At 43.8% G+C, this 18942-nt stretch overlaps 2 protein-coding genes across 6 annotated transcripts in view; one reads left to right on the top strand and one right to left on the bottom strand.

Moving 5' to 3' along the window:
* The window catches only part of dock8 (dedicator of cytokinesis 8), a 451209-nt gene that overhangs the window by 196717 nt on the left and 235550 nt on the right, over nucleotides 1-18942 (bottom strand). The gene's annotated exons all lie outside the window — the stretch shown is intronic.
* Nucleotides 5401-18942, top strand: part of LOC140429620 (angiopoietin-related protein 3-like) — a 30957-nt gene continuing 17415 nt past the window's right edge. The window contains exons 1-2 of the mRNA XM_072516868.1: nucleotides 5401-5955; nucleotides 12835-12945. Of these exons, the coding sequence (XP_072372969.1) occupies nucleotides 5479-5955; nucleotides 12835-12945 (588 nt within the window). The 5' untranslated portion in view covers nucleotides 5401-5478. The remainder of the gene's footprint in view (nucleotides 5956-12834; nucleotides 12946-18942) is intronic.

Raw genomic sequence — 18942 nt, 5'->3', positions numbered from 1 at the left:
ATTCATGGGATGTGAGCATCACTCGATCGGACAACATTTATTGGCCATCTCAAATTGCCTTCGATACGGTGGTGGTGATAAGCTGCCTTCTTGAACTGCTGCAGCCCGTGTTCATTCTCTGCTGTAGCCCGTGTTCGTTCTCTGCTGCAAATGGCTGCTGCCTTGCTGAGTCTTCATAGAATAATAGAATTTACAGTACAGAAGGAGGCCATTTAGCCCATCGAGTCTGCACCAGCCCTCGGAAAGAGAACCCTATTTAAGCCCACACCTCCACCCTATCCCCGTAACCCCACCAAACCTTTTGGACACTAAGCGGCAATTTAGCATGGCCAATCCACCAAACCCACACATCGTTTCCGGTTGAAGGAAACTGGAGCACCCGGAGGAAACCCATGCAGACACAGGGAGAAAGTGCAAACTCCACACGGTCCCCGAATGCCGGATTTGAACCCGGGTTCCTGGAGGTGTGAGGCAGCAGTGCCAACCACTGTGTCACCGATCATAGTGAGTAGCTGTCAAATACAATTCTGTCTTCACCCATCATCTAGTCATACTGGATATCTGGTTAGCAGTCAGGAGGAGGTTGCATAGCTGATTTTGCCTTTTCAATCCAGGAACACTAAACCTGATCGTAATATCCTAATTATTGCCCTCATCAAGATCAGTTAACTTAAAAAAGACCAGTGTTTGAAATTATTGAAATTAGAATTACATTGAACATACAGCCGCAAAACTAGCCAGTCATCCCAACTGGTCTATGGTGATATCTATACTCCACATTAATCAATCACTTCTGTCATCAGTTTACTGCTGACTGTGGATGGTATTAATTGGCTCAGATAGATTTTCAGTAATAGGACATATTTGGGCTATACGTCATATGGTCAGGCAATGCTACAACTGCAGATGAAATAGTTCAACTCAGGGACCGGCTGGTTCTAGTGCTCAGGTCTATAGTGTTGGTCCCATAACATTTCTGCATTCAGTTAATTCAGCCACTTCTTAATGTCACATGGAATTAATGTTTTTAACATTGTTAGTTTGGCACCGAATATGATGCCGAATGTGCTATATTTTGTAATCCATGTTCATGGGAAAGAATGTGGAATTTAAGAAATGTTAAGCTAGTAGAATCATAGAATCTACGGCATGGAGACAGGCCCTTCGGCCCAAGCCAACCATGATCCAACTGAGCTCACCCCATTTGCTTCCATTTGGCCCATAATCCTCTAAACCTTTCCTATCCATACACCTGTCCAAATGCCTTTTAATAGAATCATAGAACCTAAGGCAGAGTGGGAAAGTGAAAGTTGATATTGAACCTTCAAACTGCATTTCTACATTTTGCTCCAAAGTAGAGATCTTGGCATTGCTCCTTTGCATTATGGCAGTTTGATGAAACCTTGAATTTGGCCCATTTCTTTTGCTGCATGGCTCAACCATTCATTGGATAAATTCAATGGACTTCCTGAGTGCTTTGTTGGACTACTTCAACCCATCTCCTATCAGCACAAGATTGGAACTATCACTGTCGTGCAGAGTCTGCACGTTCTCCCTGTGTCTACGTCGGTTTCCTCCGGGTACTCCAGTTTCCTCCCACAGTCCAAAGATGTGCAGTTAGGTGAATTGGCTATACTAAATTGCCCAAAAAATCAGGTGGGGTTAAGGGGAGAGAGTGGGGGATTGGGCCTAGGTGGGGTGCTCGATCAGAGCAAGGGCCAGTGCAGACTCGATGGGCCGAATGGCCTCCTTCTGCACTGTAGGGATACTATGAGGAGAAATTCCTTCACCCAGAGAGTGGTGAATCTATCAAATCCACAACCGCAGAAAGTAGTTGAGTCCAAAATGTTGTGTAATTTCAAGAAGGAATTAGATATCACTCTTGGGGCTAAAGGAATCAAAGGATGGAGGGGGGAGAGGCGGGGTCAGGGTATTGAACTTGATGATCAGCCATGATCATAATGAATGGTGGAGCAGGCTCGAAGGGCCAAATGGTCTCCTCCTGCTTTTATTTTCTATGTGTGTTTCTATGTGGCTGCACGGAACACAAATCTCCTGTCCTCTTTCAGGATGACAGCATTCATCCTATAATTCATGCCACTTTGCCAGTTCCCTTGCTTTTACCTGTCCATTAACCAACCCATACTGCTGCTGTCCATGCCATGATGATGATGCCCACAGTTGGTTTAAGACAGGAGCTGTTAAGTCTCCTCCATTGAAGTTCAGCAGCCTTCCACCAGCCATGTTGTAGTCACTTAATAGCACACCATTGTAGTGCTAGAAACAGGCCAAAGACGGGAACAAAGGAAATGTAGAGTGATTATTTGACTTTTGCATGCAGCATGATGTGATTTTATTTGTAAATTTGGTTTGGAATACGTATTTTGTGTGCAATTCAGTCAAGCAGATGTTGTGATGGGCAGTGACAGGAGGGGAAGAGAAGGTGTGAGATTGTTGGTGAATGGGGAATTGGGGTTTAATTTACTGATACCACTTCATGGACAGTTTGGACAACTGACGGGTTGTCCAGGTTTCCTCCTCAATTCTTCTTCCTCCTCATTCTCCTATTCGTCTTCATGCTCATGCCCCTCTTGACTGGCAGGTTATGCAGCATGTAACAGACCATCACGATTCTTCATACCTGCTCTGGAGAGTAAGGCAGGGTTTCTTCAGAGGTGTCCTGGAAGTGGCCCCGAAAGCAGACGCATTGTTTCGTCTGCCAATGATCTACTCAATCACATTCTGTCTGGCAGTATGGCTCTCATTGTGTGCATGCTGCCCACATATGTAGGTTGTGCACTTAGGTCATCAGTTACATGGTCATCAGTTAGCTCTTGGTTTGGTTTGGTTTTCATTAGATTGCCACAGACTGTAAGCATTATGATTGCTCCTAGGATATTGGACATCTCTGTATGTGGTCACACACCAACTTGAGATGGAAGAAGTGTTATCCCTTTTAATTAAAAAAAATATATATTTTTTATTCTCCTTTTTCACACTTTCTCCCAAATTTACACCCAACAATAAACAATAATCAGTACCGAATGTAATGTCAATCCCCATATCAATAACAATCCCATCCTCCCACCAAACCACAGACATTAGCCCACCTGTTAACATAAACAAATGACAAAAAGGAATCAGGAATCACCCATAGTCACCAGTACCACACACAGTCCAATTCCCCAACCCTCCCAGCAGCAGCCCCCCCCGCCCCCCCACTAATCTTCGATGTGATCCAATTCTCAAAAGTGCCTAATGAATAACGCCATGAATTGTAGAACCCCTCCATCCTTGCCCTCAGTTCAAATTTGACCTTATCAAGCATCACGAATTCCAGCAGGACCCCCCGGCACGCCAGGGCACAGGGTGACTCTCCACCCTAACAGGATCTGCCTTTGGGTGATCAACGAGGTGAAGACTACAACATCTGCCTCTGCGCCAGTTTCCAGCCCCGGCTGGTCCGACACCCCGAATATGGCCTCCCGAGGGCCCGGGTCCAGTTTCACGTGCAACACTTTAGAGATTACCCTAAACACCTCCTTCCAGTAATCCTCCAGCTTTGGACAGGATCAAAACATATGAATGTGCTTTGCCCCCCCTCCACCGCAACGTTCACATACATCTTCTACCCCCTCAAAGAGCCGGCTCATCCTCGCCCTTGTAATGTGCGCTCTATACACCACCTTCAGCTGTATCAGCCCCAACCTCGCACACGAGGTGGAGGCATTCACCCTCCGGAGCACCACACACCAGAACCCCTCCTCCATACCCTCTCCCAACTCTTCCTCCCCCTTTGCCTTGATCCCTTTTAGCGGCGCCTTCTCCTCTTCCAAAATAGCCCCGTAAACCGCCGATACTACCCCCTTCTCCAGTCCCCCTGTCATCCCTTTCAATTTTAATGTAGGGCAGAGCAAAGTGCATGTAGTGAAAGGCATCTTTCCTGATGGGAAATCCCGCAATCCTGACGAAGCCACTTGCTCGCTCACCTGGCTTCCCTCTGGCGTGAGACAATGAAATGTACTTTGCTCGTCTTGGCTAGAGTAAGTCTCAGTGACTGTTAACTTCAAACTGCAAAGTGCTGTAACTATCTCCAGCTCCTGCTTGGAAGGAGCAAGACACAGGGGCTTTGCCACAGCCACCTTTACAACCACTGGCAATGCACTGCTTTCTCTGCTCGGAGGCTGTAGTTGTGGCAGCAACAAAAGGAAGATTTCAGTGATGATATCCTTACTGTGAAGTAAGCAAAACATCATTCAGTGTCTGCTACATCCCTACCTGTCGATCTTTTGAGCCTGAAACGAAGGTAGAAGACATCAAACACTTGTAGAATCGTAACAGGAGGTGTAGAATCGTAGCAGGAGGTGAAGAATCAATCACCAACAAACCTACTGGTCATTGGTAATCCCTTTAAATTGGTCTGGTAGGAGAAATCCCTTCTACTGCTGAACCTGTGTTCAGCTCTTGACTGGCAGGTTAACAGAGGACATTAGTAGGTGTGCTGAGCTCCAAATGACACCAGTGGTGATAAATAGTATTGCACACTGATGTCAAGATCTGTTTGCTTTGCATACGTCTGATGGACATTCACTTTCCATACGCTAACCCTCACCAATATGCTGTCTGGCATGATCCACCCGATAAATGTGTTAAAAAGTAGGTGATCTGTTAAAAAAACCAAATATTGTTTCAAAGATATCTTCAGTGGGGAGACTGCACGGCCTAGTGATCATGGGTTTGAAATCACCAGTTTAAATCTACTGCAGATCAACACAAATGATCATATTTCCATTAAAATTCTTGTGTAAAACAAACGTAGGTAATATCTATTCAGTTGACAATTAGTGTGCACCAACAGCAAAATCCTGTCCCTAATTTAACATTACTGAACATGAAATTCTCATTCAGAGAAGCCATAGAGTGAAGTAGGCATTAGAAGTTGTCGGTACAAGGGTACTCTTCTGAAGCTGCAAATGAAGCACAACATTGAGGCAGAGTTGAAGGACTTTTTTCCCCTTCTGCATCCATTTGTGTTACCCTTAGGCTCTGAGTGTTTGGTGCAAATCCCGGATACCTGCAATTATGTATACCAGTTCTCAGCAATAATTTTCCCCACCTTGATTAAACCAAAAATGTACAGGATAAAAAAACTTGAGAACAATACTCAACATGTACTGTTGGTAAGCTAGATACGTTCAGGGTTTTAAAAAAAATGAGAAAAGTACTTTTAATAAGCTAAACACAGACATATTTTGGAGACACTCCCTTAAGAGCAGTTACTACATAGCTGTGGTTTTTTACAATGTGACTTTGGTTCCCACTGAGTTTAAATATTCATCATTTAAATAAGTGGAACGGGGAGGACTTTTCAACAGTACATAAGTGAGTGCAGCGTCTGCTTTGGCACATCAGAAGAGATTATTTTTGGACCAACAGTAGGAAAAGAACTGATAAAACTGAACTGCCCGTCTGTAAATAATGAACACCGTTCATTTTATTGTGATAATTTGTCTAATTTGCTCCATGTCAGGTCTTCCTGGGAACATTCGCCGAGGAGAGAAAACTCAATTTGCCTCGTCAGATGACATTAGCATACTCGCCCATGGTCTGTACCTGCTCGGAAAAGGGCTGAAGGAGAACACGGACAAAATTAAGGGAGAGATGAATGATGTTTTAGGACAGCTGAATGTTTGCAATAGCTCCATCAACAACCTTGGCAGCCAGGTGAGGCTTATAGAAAGTGATGAAAAGGATCTGCAAGGAAAGGCTCTGAAGCTGGAAATGGAGGATGAGGAGCTTCATAAAAGAATCATGGAGCTCAGAAATGAGCTAATGAAAGCACTGCAGGACCAGCAGTCAGTTGCCAACAAGGTAGATTCCCTGGAAGGAAAGCGGGAGAGGATACTGGAGAACTACGTGGAGAAAAACAAGTCTGCCGATGTCCCCTTTTACAGAGTAAGTAAGCACATCTTGAAGTACCATGAAATGCAATAAAATTGACAGTACTTATAAAGTATAATGATTTGATAGATTTATGGTGTTAATATGTTACTACTTAATGGCTCTTACAGCAAGTTGCTGGAGGACTGGGTAACTCTCCCAGAGGAATTATTCACTTGGAAGTATCTAGAGCTACAAAATATCACTGCAGACGTGTCTCATTCTTGGAATAAAGAAGAAAATACTTGTCAGATATTGTTAGACAATACTTCTCAGATATTGTTAGACAAAGGGTTTTGTAAACTTTAAATTATCTTTGAAACAGGGCAGCACGGTGGCGCAGTGGGTTAGCCCTGCTGCCTCACGGCGCTGAGGTCCGAGGTTCGATCCCGGCTCTGGGTCACTGTCCGTGTGGAGTTTGCACATTCTCCCCATGTTTGCGTGGGTTTCGCCCCCACAACCCAAAGATGTGCAGGGTAGGTGGATTGGCCATGCTAAATTGCCCCTTAATTGGAAAAAAAAAATGAATTGGGTATTCTAAATTTTTTTTAAAAATTATCTTTGAAAATCTGCAACACAATATGAGATTTATAACTGAGATTGCAGCCAGGTGTGCTAATTTGGACAAAACAAACAGCAGAAATTTGATGGGTTGGAGGGCATGCCTGTAAAGGAAGCCAACTAAATTTTCCTTCTGTTCAAATTTAAATAACGGAGGGAAATTGAGAGGTACACTCTTTTATTGGGACACTCTCCGATGCATCCAGCTTTATAATATTCACTGCATCCAGACACCTCAACGTATCAGTGTGTTGATCCAGAATAATCTCTAATGTTATCTGCTGCCATTGAGAGTATTTAGAACATAGTCTCCCTACATTATTAAAAGTACAAAATAACCATATTTAAAAAAATAAATTTAGAGTACCCAACTGTTTCTTTTCTAAATAAGGGGCAATTTAGTGTGGCCAATCCACCTATCCTGCACATTGAAACATAGATCTTTGGGTTGTGGGGGTGAAACACAGGTAATGTGCAAACTCCACACGGACAGTGACCCAGGGCCAGGAGTCGAACCCGGGTCCTCAGCGCCGTAGTCCCAGTGCTAACCACTGCGCCACTTGCGCCCCTCAAAATAACCATATTAATGATGTAGATACAAGTCTAGAGTTTGTTACTGGTCATGTCAGTGGAAAAATGCTGTGCACTGGCACAAGTAATAATCCACTTTAAAAAATGAAAGATTTTTACTGAAATAACAGAACACGAAACAACATTGGATCCTGAAATGTGTTTATTCACTGAAACAACAACAATTTTCACACTCCTTACAGGTGTTGTTGAATAATCTGATCAACGTCTAGTCCAAATATTCCAGACATTATCAGTAACGTAGATATTGCAGTGCCAGAGGACATCAACCTCACATACACACCAGTAATTTTATAATGAGGAATAGAACATAGAACATTACAGCGCAGTACAGGCCCTTCGGCCCTCGATGTTGCGCCGACCTGTGAAACCACTCTAAAGCCCATCTACACTATTCCCTTATTGTCCATATGTCTGTCCAATGACCATTTGAATGCCCTTAGTGTTGGCAAGTCCACTACAGTTGCAGGCAGAGCATTCCACACCCTTACTATTCTCTGAGTAAAGAACCTACCTCTGACAGCTGTCCTATATCTATCTCCCCTCAATTTAAAGCTATGTCCCCTCGTGCTAGACATCACCATCCGAGGAAAAAGGCTCTCTCTGTCCACCCTATCTAATCCTCTGATCATCTTGTATGCCTCAATTAAGTCACATCTTAACCTTCTTCTCTCTAACGAAAACAGCCTCGTGTCCCTCAGCCTTCCCTCATAAGGTCTTCCCTCCATTCCAGGCAACATTCTGGTAAATCTCCTCTGCACCCTGTCCAATGCTTCCACATCCTTCCTATAATGCGGCGACCAGAATTGCACGGAATACTCCAAATGCGGCCGCACGAGAGTTTTGTACAGCTGCAACATGACCTCATGGCTCCGAAACTCAATCCCTCTACCAATAAAAGCTAACACACTGTACGCCTTCTTAACAACCCTCTCAATCTGGGTGGGAACTTTCAGGGATCCATGTACATGGATATCGAGATCTCTCTGCTCATCCACACTACCAAGAATCTTACCATTAGCCCAGTACTCTGTCTTCCTGTTATTCCTTCCAAAATGAATCACCTCACACTTTTCTGCATTAAACTCCATTTGCCACCTCTCAGCCCAGCTCTGCAGCTTATCTATGTCTCTCTGTAACCTGTAACATCCTTCCGCACTGTCCACAACTCCACCAACTTAAGTGTCATCTGCAAACTTACTCACCCATCCTTCTACGCCCTCCTCCAGGTCATTTATAAAAATGACAAACAGCAGTGACCCCAAAACAGATCCTTGTGGTACACTACTAGTAACTGGACTCCAGTCTGAACATTTCCCATCAACCACCACACTTTGTCTTCTTCCAGCTAGCCAATTTCTGATCCAAACTGCTAAATCACCCTGAATCCCATGCCTCCGTATTTTCTGCAGTAGCCTACCGTGGAGAACCTTATCAAATGCTTTACTGAAATCCATATACACCACATCAACTGCTTTACCCTCATCCACCTGTTTGGTCACCTTCTCAAATAACTCAATAAGGTTTGTGAGGCATGACCTACCCTTCACAAAACCGTGTTGACTATCTCCAATCATATTATTCCTTTCCAGATGATTATACATCCATCTCTTATAAAACTTTCCAAGACTTTGCCCTGAAATGGTAGCACAGTGGCCATGTTACTAAAGTAGTAATCCAGAGGTTTGGACTAATGATTTAAACACAAAACCGAGTCCCACCACAGCAGTTTCAGTTAAAATAAATCCAGGATAAAAAGCCAGTATCAGTAATGGTGGCCACATCAATATTGGATCATTGTAAAAACCCACATGGTCCATTAAAGCCCTTCCATGAAGGCCAGGTTGGTCTATATGTGCAAAGCAATTGACCCTAAACTGCCCTCTGAAATGACCTAGCAAACCACTCGTTTAAGAAAATTTGTGATGGGCAATAAGTGCCAGCCTTGCCAGTGATGCCCACATCCACTAAATGAGATCAACTAAAATGCATGGGACCTACATAGCTCTACATGAGTTCTATATTTTTCTCAAGTTAGCTATTGCTGCTTTTTTGCTAAATGCACATATTGCATTACCATTATCAATTCTTCACTGCTCACTTTTCTCTGCCATTACACATGGACAATCAAAAAAACAAACCCACATCAAAATCAAGCAGGATAAACGGCTGTGAGATCAACTGGATCCAGACAGTGGATCAAGAGATAAGGGAAGGGAGAGAGAATGGGGAGGAGGGGAATGGAATGTAGAAGGGGCAAGGTGGCTGAATGGAGAATGATGAATAGGTAAGAGGAGAGGGGAAGGGAAATGGAAAGAGGCAGGAGAGGAGGACGATGTGGCTGGAGATTGAAGAATTACATCAGCTGGGAACATAACTGCACTGTAAATTCTATGATAACATGATTTCACATTCCATTTTAGGGTGAGAAGTGTGGGTCAGAAACTCATGCCTTGAACAGAACACAATTATAAGAGTATGAAGCCAAACTTGGCTGAAGTTAAATGGGAAAATAGGTTAAAAGATTAGACCATAGCGAAGCAATGATAGACAGTTAAGGAGATATTTCTTAACTCTCAATATCCCATTGAGTAAGAGTAGGACGCACCATCAGTGCCTAATTAAATATGGTATCAAATTGAAAGAAAAGATGCACAATGCTACAAAGATTAGTGGTAGGCCAAAAGATTGGGAAATAATTTAGAAACCAGCGAAAGATGACTAAAATAAAGAGGGAGAAATTGGAGTATGACAGAAAACCATCAAGAAATATAAAAACAGGCAGTAAAATCTTCTACACATTTATAAAAATGAAACAGGTAGCATAAGTGAGCACTGCTCCCTTAGAGGGTGAGAGTGGGGAATTAATGGGAAACAAAGAAATGCCAAGGACATTGAACAAGTATATTACATCATTCTTCACAGAAGGAGACACAAAAAGCACCCCAATTGTAGTGAAGATCAAGGTGCAAAATGGAGTGAGGAACCTAAAACAATTATCACTAGAGAAAATGTACTTGGAAAACTAATGGGACTAAATGCTAACAGGTCTCCTGGACCCAATGGCCTGTGTCCTAGTGTCTTAAAGGAAGTGGGGCTGGATTCTCCACGGTCCCGTGCTGAAATCGCAGCCATCGTGGGGGTGGAGAATCCACTTTCACGCCGTAATCGGGCCTGGCACCAGTCCGGCGATTCTCCGGGCCCCGAAAATCGGCATGACCGCGGAGTACAGCGCGCGGCCAGGGGTCCATTGTCAGAGGCCCGCCCAGTCCTCAGCTCCTTACCGGCCAAGATCCCAACGGTGTGGAACTAACCACCTATTGTCAGTCGGGATGCTGGCGTGGCGGCTGCGGACTCAGTCCGCAGCCTCCCTGGGCAGGGGCGGGAGGATCGGAGGCCAGGGGGGGGCCTTATATGCGGCCGGGGATTAGAACTGCGCGGTTTAAGGCTCGGGCGCGCGGCCGATCAGGGGGCGGGTCTCCTTTCTTTGTGTGGTTCTGCAGTCAGAGTCCGCCATGGAGCTCGGCGCGGCCGCTGGAGGCCGCCGCCATGCGCATGCGTGGACTCCCAACCGGAGTCCGCACATTTTGGGAGAATCCAGCCCATGGATGTATTGGTTGTATTCTTCCAAAATTCTCTAGATTCTGGAAAGGTCCCAACAGATTGGAAAACAACAAATGCAAAATGGCTGAAGCCTGCTCGCTACTCTATTACAGGGACCAGGTCGGGGGCAGGCAGGAAGGCAGTGGGCTAACCACCTGTTATATTTTATGCCCTCCCTGCCAAAAGCATACCCAGCCCAAAGAGTTGACAGCCTTCACACCTGCAAATGCAGAATAATTTCTTTAAGCTCTTTTCACTACTTTGATTTAGTTTTTCATTGTGGAAAAGGCAATCCTATTCAAAACTTTCTCTGTTTCAGTTTGAATCATGTTGAATGCCAGATTAGGTGATTGATGTCACATACTGGCATGGTAACTCACAATATTAAATAACTGGTAGTGCAGACATGATACAACTCCCAAACCATGAATTTAAAACATTATTGGTTGTGGATTGTGTCATAAGTGGATGTTTGTATATGCATGTGGAACTGTGGTTGGCTAAAAAGAGCAACTAAAATTGAATACAGTCACTTGGTGAAGTGTTGAAGAATAGCTGCCTGGTGTAATTTGAGTACAATAATGAACATTCAGTTGTTGGTTACAAAATTGTTCAAAGGTGATCTATTGGTTTCTGAGGTTGCGTAATAACGGAGATCCATTATTTTATCAGTTCACATACAATGTTTAACACAAATACTTGTCACAAAATGTTCCTTGGAATAATTCCAATGGGAATTATTTTATTTATCTACAGCATAAGTAGTTTTCATAAATTATACACTCAGCACTAACAGTATGAAGAAAACATTCAGGTTTTAGGTGATTAAACAATCCTTACTATTTTATATTTTTTCCTTGTGAAATTGCCATTGTCTGACTGACTGTATTGATCTAGATATTATCTGTTGTCTGTTTGCCATGTCGTATTTTCAATTCTCCTGTAATTGTTCAGCTTTAGCTCAAGGCTCAGAATTAGAAATTAAAGGAATGAATCACTGATTCAAACTGAACAGCTGTATGAGGGCCAAAATAATGTGCCAGAAAATGATGAGCTGTCCTTGGTGGACACTGCAAAGTCAATTTGAGTCTTGCACAGAATGCTCTCAAAAGGGTTAGTCCTCAAATTTAAAAGGATGCTACCAGTTAAAAGTAAGTAGCTACATGTAGGAAAGCTATTAAAATGCTAAGAGATTATTTTGAAGGGTTTAGCCTTTGACTAGAAAGAAGCGGTGACTAGCAATGATAACTTGGAAAACTCTTGTGGGAGCAGAAAGCAGAATTCTATGAGCAAATGGTCTCAGGTGGAGGAGAAAGAAAGGCTGGAATTCTCCAGCCGTTCATGCTGACAGGATTCTCTGGTCTCGCCAGCAGCGTATCCCCCTCACGGGTTTCCCAGTGGCGTGAGGTGGCTCCAGTGGGAATTCCAATTGACAGCGGTAGGAGCAGAAATTCCTGCCGCCTGCAGACAGCACGCCGTCTCTCGCCACTGAGAAAGATGCGGCTGAGAGGCTGGTGAATCCCTCCCAAAGTGGCCTTTTTTGAGAATTCTTAATGCAGGCACTCCAGAGAGTAGCAGCGCATGATTCCTGGAAGAGGATGATGGCATTCAGGTTCAACATTGTTTACTGTACATAGAGGACATGGGACCAGAGAACTGAATGGCCTTCTCCTGTTCCTACATAGGAACAGAAAGGGAAACAAAACAATCTTTAAAGAATTTGGCAAAGTACGTCTACCCAACAGAATGATGTGTCATGGAGATGGTATATGATTTCATATCACAATATGTTGCTTATTTAATTCATTCATGGAATATGAACATCGCTGGCAAAGCCAATATTTATTATCCATCACTAATTACCCTCAAGTGGACTGCTTTGTCCAGGATGGTATTGATTTGCATTGTGTTGCTGTGGTTGCATGTCTGTACTTGACCATGCCAAGCCCTTATATAACCATACAGCTCTGTTGCTGCATCGTGACAGTCTGCTCCAAAACCTCATGGAGGTGAATAAAAATATATATACATTGAAATTTTGAAAATATAAACCTCTTCTGTCATCATAGAAAATGTGATGCACTTGGTTTGAATGAATGTTGGACATGGTTACATCAACAAATTAAATTTGCTTCACAGTCTGCAACCGAGTTTCAAAACCAGCGCATAGATGAAGTTGTCGTATTGCTGAAGGCCCAGCAGCAACAGATTGATGAACAGAACCAACAGATTCAACTGCTGGTGAACAAGGTCGGTGCACCACCCTCCCTCTGACTTGTCATTTCAGCGCACTGTTGTACCCTCGACAGCCATCTCTGAGAGTTCTATGCTTAGTACAAAAGATAATTCTCACAAGAAACATTTCATGCAATCATAACTGTAAATATTTGTGGAAGGGAAAAGGGAAATGAACTTGAGAGGGTGTTTACATCACATTTTCATATGTTTAGTACAATATGAGCAGAAGATTCCAGGCTTATGTCTTCAGCATATTTCTCACCATATGTAGACCAGGCGAGTAGGCAACATGACTATGAATTATTTCAGAACTAAAACTGGCATTTGTGTAAACTTTCAACAATAATTTAGCTGAGCTTTGAATTAATAACATTGCTAAATTTGGTTATATTTGAGCTTGCAACAAAAACAATGTGTCACATTTTATGGTGACATTTTGTCATGATGCAAACCTTTTCCTGAGTCTCCTGTGCCCCTAATGACCATGGTACATTACTTTGCAACATACTGCTGAAGGGGATAGATATTCAAAGAGGCATTGACCTAATGGAAGAAATTGTAAAAAAAATCTTTCGCAGTTGAGAAGGAATAGAGAACTTTCTCATTTTGCATTTTGTTTCTAAAAATGTCACAGGCAAGTGGCACAAAGGTGCATTGTGCTGCAGTGCACGTTGCTGTTCAATATTGAGGAACTCGGGCTGGTTTAGCACAGGGCTAAATCGCTGGCTTTGAAAGCAGACCAAGGCAGGCCAGCAGCACGGTTCAATTCCCTTACCAGCCTCCCCGAACAGGCGCCGGTATGTGGCGACTAGGGACTTTTCACAGTAACTTCATTTGAAGCCTACTTGTGACAATAAGCGACTTTCATTCATTTGAAACTTTCATTTCTTTCATTTGCACTTTTGTTCGTAACATAAGGAATGTTCCAGAATACTTTACAAGGAGGATGTATGGAGCAAGAAAATACCAGGAGAGAAGAAAATATCAGGAGAGAAGACATGAAAACCAGAAGTACGGATAGATATATCTGGTTTAGCACACTGGGCTAAATAGCTGGCTTTTAAAGCAGACCAAGGCAGGCCAGCAGCACGGTTCAATTCCCGTACCAGCCTCCCCGAACAGGCGCCGGAATGTGGCGACTAGGGGCTTTTCACAGTAATTTCATTGAAGCCTACTCGTGACAATAAGCGATTTTCATTTCATTCATTTCATTTCACGCAGCCTCAAGAACGGAGAATCCAGCCCATGGTATTTTGCTTTTTGATAATGTTACCAGTCATGGTGTTAACGCTCTGTTTGTTGTTCTAGAATGTTTCTAAAATCTGCTACCTCCGGGGCTGTGGTGACTAGGGGCTTTTCACAGTAACTTCATTTGATGCCTACTTGTGACAATAAGCGATTTTCTATTTCTATATAGATTTTCAAAGGAAAAGAAAGTAGCAGAGCAAAGTGATTTGGGGAAAGGATTTCAAGAAGCAGAAATATAGGGCATGATCTAATGGCCATGCTGTGCCTAAATCTTGCGGGAGGCTCCTCACGGGATTTGCCCGGCTTGCCATGTCTTGCGAGATCTAATGGGATCTTGCAAGACCCTGTGATTATGGGGATCCCTATTGGGCAAATTTACATATTGAAGTGAGCAGCTAGTGTCACTTTAATATGCAGTCGCCTGATATACCCTTGTGGGATCCAATCCTTTCGCCTTGGAGACCCTAGGTGGGCACTGTTTAGCATTGGTCTCCGCAAAAGGGGATCAGGTGGAATGACATTTGCGGGATATCCCAGGAGATCTAGGGCTGTGCTCTGGGTATGGTGGTACCCTAGCACTCCTGATGCCACTTGGGCATCCTGGCACTGCCAGTTTGGCAAGGGCAGTGGCAGTGCCTGGGTGGATAGCACAGTGGTTAGTACAGTTGCTTCACAGCTCCAGGGTCTCAGGTTCGATTCCCAGTTTGGGTCACTGTCTGTGTGGAGTCTGCACGTTCTCTCCATGTCTGTGTTGATTTCCTCCAGGTGCTCTGGTTTCCTACCACAGTCCAAAGATGTGCAAGTTAGGTGGATTGGCCATGATAAATTGCCCTTCGTGCCCAAAAAGGTGGAGTTACTGGGTTATGGGGATAGGGTGGAGGCGTGGGGTTACGTAGGGTACTCTTTCCAAGAGTTGGTGCAGACTTGATGGGCCGAATGGCCTCTTTCTGCACTGTAAATTCTATGATTCTACATTTTGTATGTGCCAGGGATCGGGTGTGGGGGTGCGCTGTCCTTATTTGGTGGGGAGCTTGATGGTCCCCTTACAGATGCGTTGGGGGAGTCCAGGAGTCGTGTTGCGGAGTCTCAAGATCGGGCGCCACGATCTCTTCCTGCGAGTGGAGCTCTTCAGTGCAGGAAATGGGACCAAGTGCAGCCTCAGCAGGCTTTCCCCACTGAGGCCCCAAAAAGAGTCTCAACAGATAGTGGGGTTCTTCCTCGATGCTGCGAGTGCCGGGAAACACCTGGCTAAATGCGTTCGATATTCATTTTGGTTAGATCGCGCCCATGGTGAATGAATGAATGGCCTCTGAAGAGGGCAGGGAGTAGTTTGAAGAATGAGCAAAGAGACAAAGAAAGTGGACTGGAACATACAGTTTAGGTGCTGTTGCTAAATTAGAGTGAACAATATCGAAAGAAACAAGAAAGGGCACACCAAATATCTATTTATGGGAACAATGTTCTTTTAAATAGCAACTTTTATTATTACATTTAAAATAGTTACCACCCACATTGTCGAGAATAGAGAATAAAAATCAAACAACTTTATTAGTTTGGAGGTTAGTTATTATTTCTATTTTGTTCAATAATCTTAAACAGAGATCATAGATTTTATGTTCACTACATTCAAGATTATTATAACATTGTCAACTGGACATTCAAAATAAATATTTTTAAGAATAATCTTCTATTAACACTGCAATGAAGTTACTGTGAAAATCACCTAGTCGCCACACTCCAGCACCTGTTTGGGTACACTGGGAGAATTCAGAATGTTCAATTCACCTAACAAGCACGTCTTTCGGGATTGAGAGAGGAAACCGGAGCACCCGGAGGAAACCCACGCAGACACAGGGAGAACGTGCAGACTCCACACAGACAGTGACCCAAGCCGGGAATTGAACACGGGTCCCTGGTGCTGTGGAGCAACAGTGCTAACCACTGTACCACCATGCCGCCGATACTATGGAATGTTTACCATTTATGTTAATGATGAAATGTTGTTTCATCGTATTTCAATACAAGAATAATGCTTCATGTCAAATTAATGAAATATCATACTTACAAAACATATAGAGAGATGTGTGTTCAGATCAAACTACTGTGTTTATGGGACATCCTATTGTAGAAAAAACTGTCCAAATCACTGTAACATCACACTAAAACATTACTGTTGATGTCAGTTTTATGTGCATTTTGGTACTGGAAATGTTTCGAAATTCAGTCTATAACATGGAACTGGATCGGCAATGCAAAGTTCAACTGTACTTAAAAAAATATCACTCTGTGGAAGTACACACCATTATAATTCATGTCTGAACACAGTGCTTTTGCTATGAGTCTTTTAGTCAAATAAATGTTATCAGTTCAATCCTATAAATTTTACAAGCTTACCTGAAAATACTTTTGCCTAACAAAGAACAAAAAAAAGTACAGCACAGGAACAGGCCCTTCGGCCCTCCAAGCCCGTGCCGATCATGCTGCCCGACTAAACGACAATCTTCTACACTTCCTGGGTCCGTGTCCCTCTATTCCCATCCCATTCATGTATTTGTCAAGATGCCGCTTAAATGTCACTATCGTCCCTGCTTCCACCACCTCCTCCAGCAGCGAGTTCCAGGCACCCACTACCCTCTGTGTAAAAAAACTTACCTCGTACATCTCCTCTAAACCTTGCCTCTCGCACCTTAAACCTATGCCCCCTAGTAATTGACCCCTCTACCCTGGGAAAAAGCCTCTTACTATCCATTCTGTCTATGCCCCTCATACTTTTGTAGACCTCCGTTGTTCCAGTGAGAACAAACCGAGTTTATTCAACCGCCCCTTATAGCTAATGCCCTCCATACCAGGCAACATCCTGGTAAATCTCTTCTGCACCCTCTCTAAAGCCTCCACATCCTTCTGGTAGTGTGGCGACCAGAATTGAACACTATACTCCAAGTGTGGCCTAACTAAGGTTCTATACAGCTGCAACATGACTTGCCAATTCTAATACTCAATGCCCCGGTCAATGAAGGCAAGCATGTCGTATGCCTTCTTGACTACCTTCTCCACCTGTGTTGCCCCTTTCAGTGACCTGTGGACCTGTACACCTAGATCTCTCGGACTTTCAATACTCTTGAGGGTTCTACCATTCACTGTATATTCCCTACCTGCATTAGACCTTCCAAAATGCATTACCTCACATTTGTCCGGATTAAACTCCATCTGCCATCTCTCCGCCCAAGTCTCCAAATGATCTAAATCCTGCTGTATCCTCTGACAGTCCTCATCGCAACTCCACCAACCTTTGTGTCGTCTGCAAACTTACTAATCAGTCCAGTTACATTTACTTCCAAATCATTTATATATATTACGAACAGCAAAGGTCCCAGCACTGATCCCTGTGGAACACCACTAGTCACAGCCTTCCAATTAGAAAAGCACCCTTCCATTGCTACTCTCTGCCTTCTATGACCTAGCCAGTTCTGTATCCACCTTGCCAGCGCACCCCTGATCCCGTGTGACTTCACCTTTTGTACCAGTCTACCATGAGGGACCTTGTCAAAGGCCTTACTGAAGTCCATATAGACAACATCCACTACCCTACCTGCATCAATCATCTTTGCCACCTCTTTGAAAAACTCTTGTCAAGTTAGTGAGACACGACCACCCCTTCACAAAACCATGCTGCCTCTCACTAATACGTCCATTTGTTTCCAAATTTGAGTAGATCCTGTCTCGAAGAATTCTCTCCAATAATTTCCCAACCACTGCCGTAAGGCTCACCGGCCTGTAGTTCCCTGGATTATCCTTGCTACCCTTCTTAAACAAAGGAACAACATTGGCTATTCTCCAGTCCTCCGGGACATCACCTGAAGACAGTGAGGATCCAAAGTTTTCTGTCAAGGCCTCAGCAATTTCCTCTCTAGCCTCCTTCAGTATTCTGGGGTAGATCCCATCAGGCCCTGGGGACTTATCCACCTTAATATTTTTCAAGACGCCCATCACCTCGTCTTTTTGGATCTCAATGTGACCCAGGCTATCTACACACCCTTCTCCAGACTCAACATCCACCAATTCCTTCTCTTTGGTGAATACCGATGCAAAGTATTTATTTAGTACCTCGCCCATTTCCTCTGGCTCCACACACAGATTCCCTTGCCTATCCTTCAGTGGGCTAACCCTTTCCCTGGCTACCCTCTTGTTTTTTATGCACGTGTAAAAAGCCTTGGGATTTTCCTTAACCCTATTTGCCAATGACTTTTTGTGACCCCTTCTAGCCCTCCTGACTCCTTGCTCAAGTTCCTTCCTGCTTTCCTTACATTCCGCACAGGCTTCGTCTGTTCCCAGCCTTTTAGCCCTGACAAATGCCTCCTTTTTCTTTTTGACGAGGCCTGCAATATCTCTCGTTATCCAAGGTTCCCGAAATTTGCCGTATTTATCCTTCTTCCTCACAGGAACATGCCGGTCCTGAATTCCTTTCAACTGACACTTGAAAGCCTCCCACATGTCAGATGTTGATTTACCCTCAAACATCCGCCCCCAATCTAGGTTCTTCAGTTCCTGCCTAATATTGTTATAATTAGCCTTCCCCCAATTTAGCACAATTTAGCAATAGGACCACTCTTATCCTTGTCCACCAGCACTTTAAAACTTACTGAATTGTGGTCACTGTTCCTGAAATGTTCCCCGACTGAAACTTCTACCACCTGGCCGGGCTCATTCCCCAATACCAGGTCCAGTACAGCCCCTTCCCGAGTTGGACTGTCTACATACTGT

This window comes from Scyliorhinus torazame, chromosome 9 (assembly GCF_047496885.1).
Source record: "Scyliorhinus torazame isolate Kashiwa2021f chromosome 9, sScyTor2.1, whole genome shotgun sequence".
Taxonomy (NCBI): Eukaryota; Metazoa; Chordata; class Chondrichthyes; order Carcharhiniformes; family Scyliorhinidae; genus Scyliorhinus; species Scyliorhinus torazame.
The sequence above is the reverse complement of the archived record's forward strand: the minus strand, read 5'-3'. Positions and strand labels throughout refer to the sequence as shown.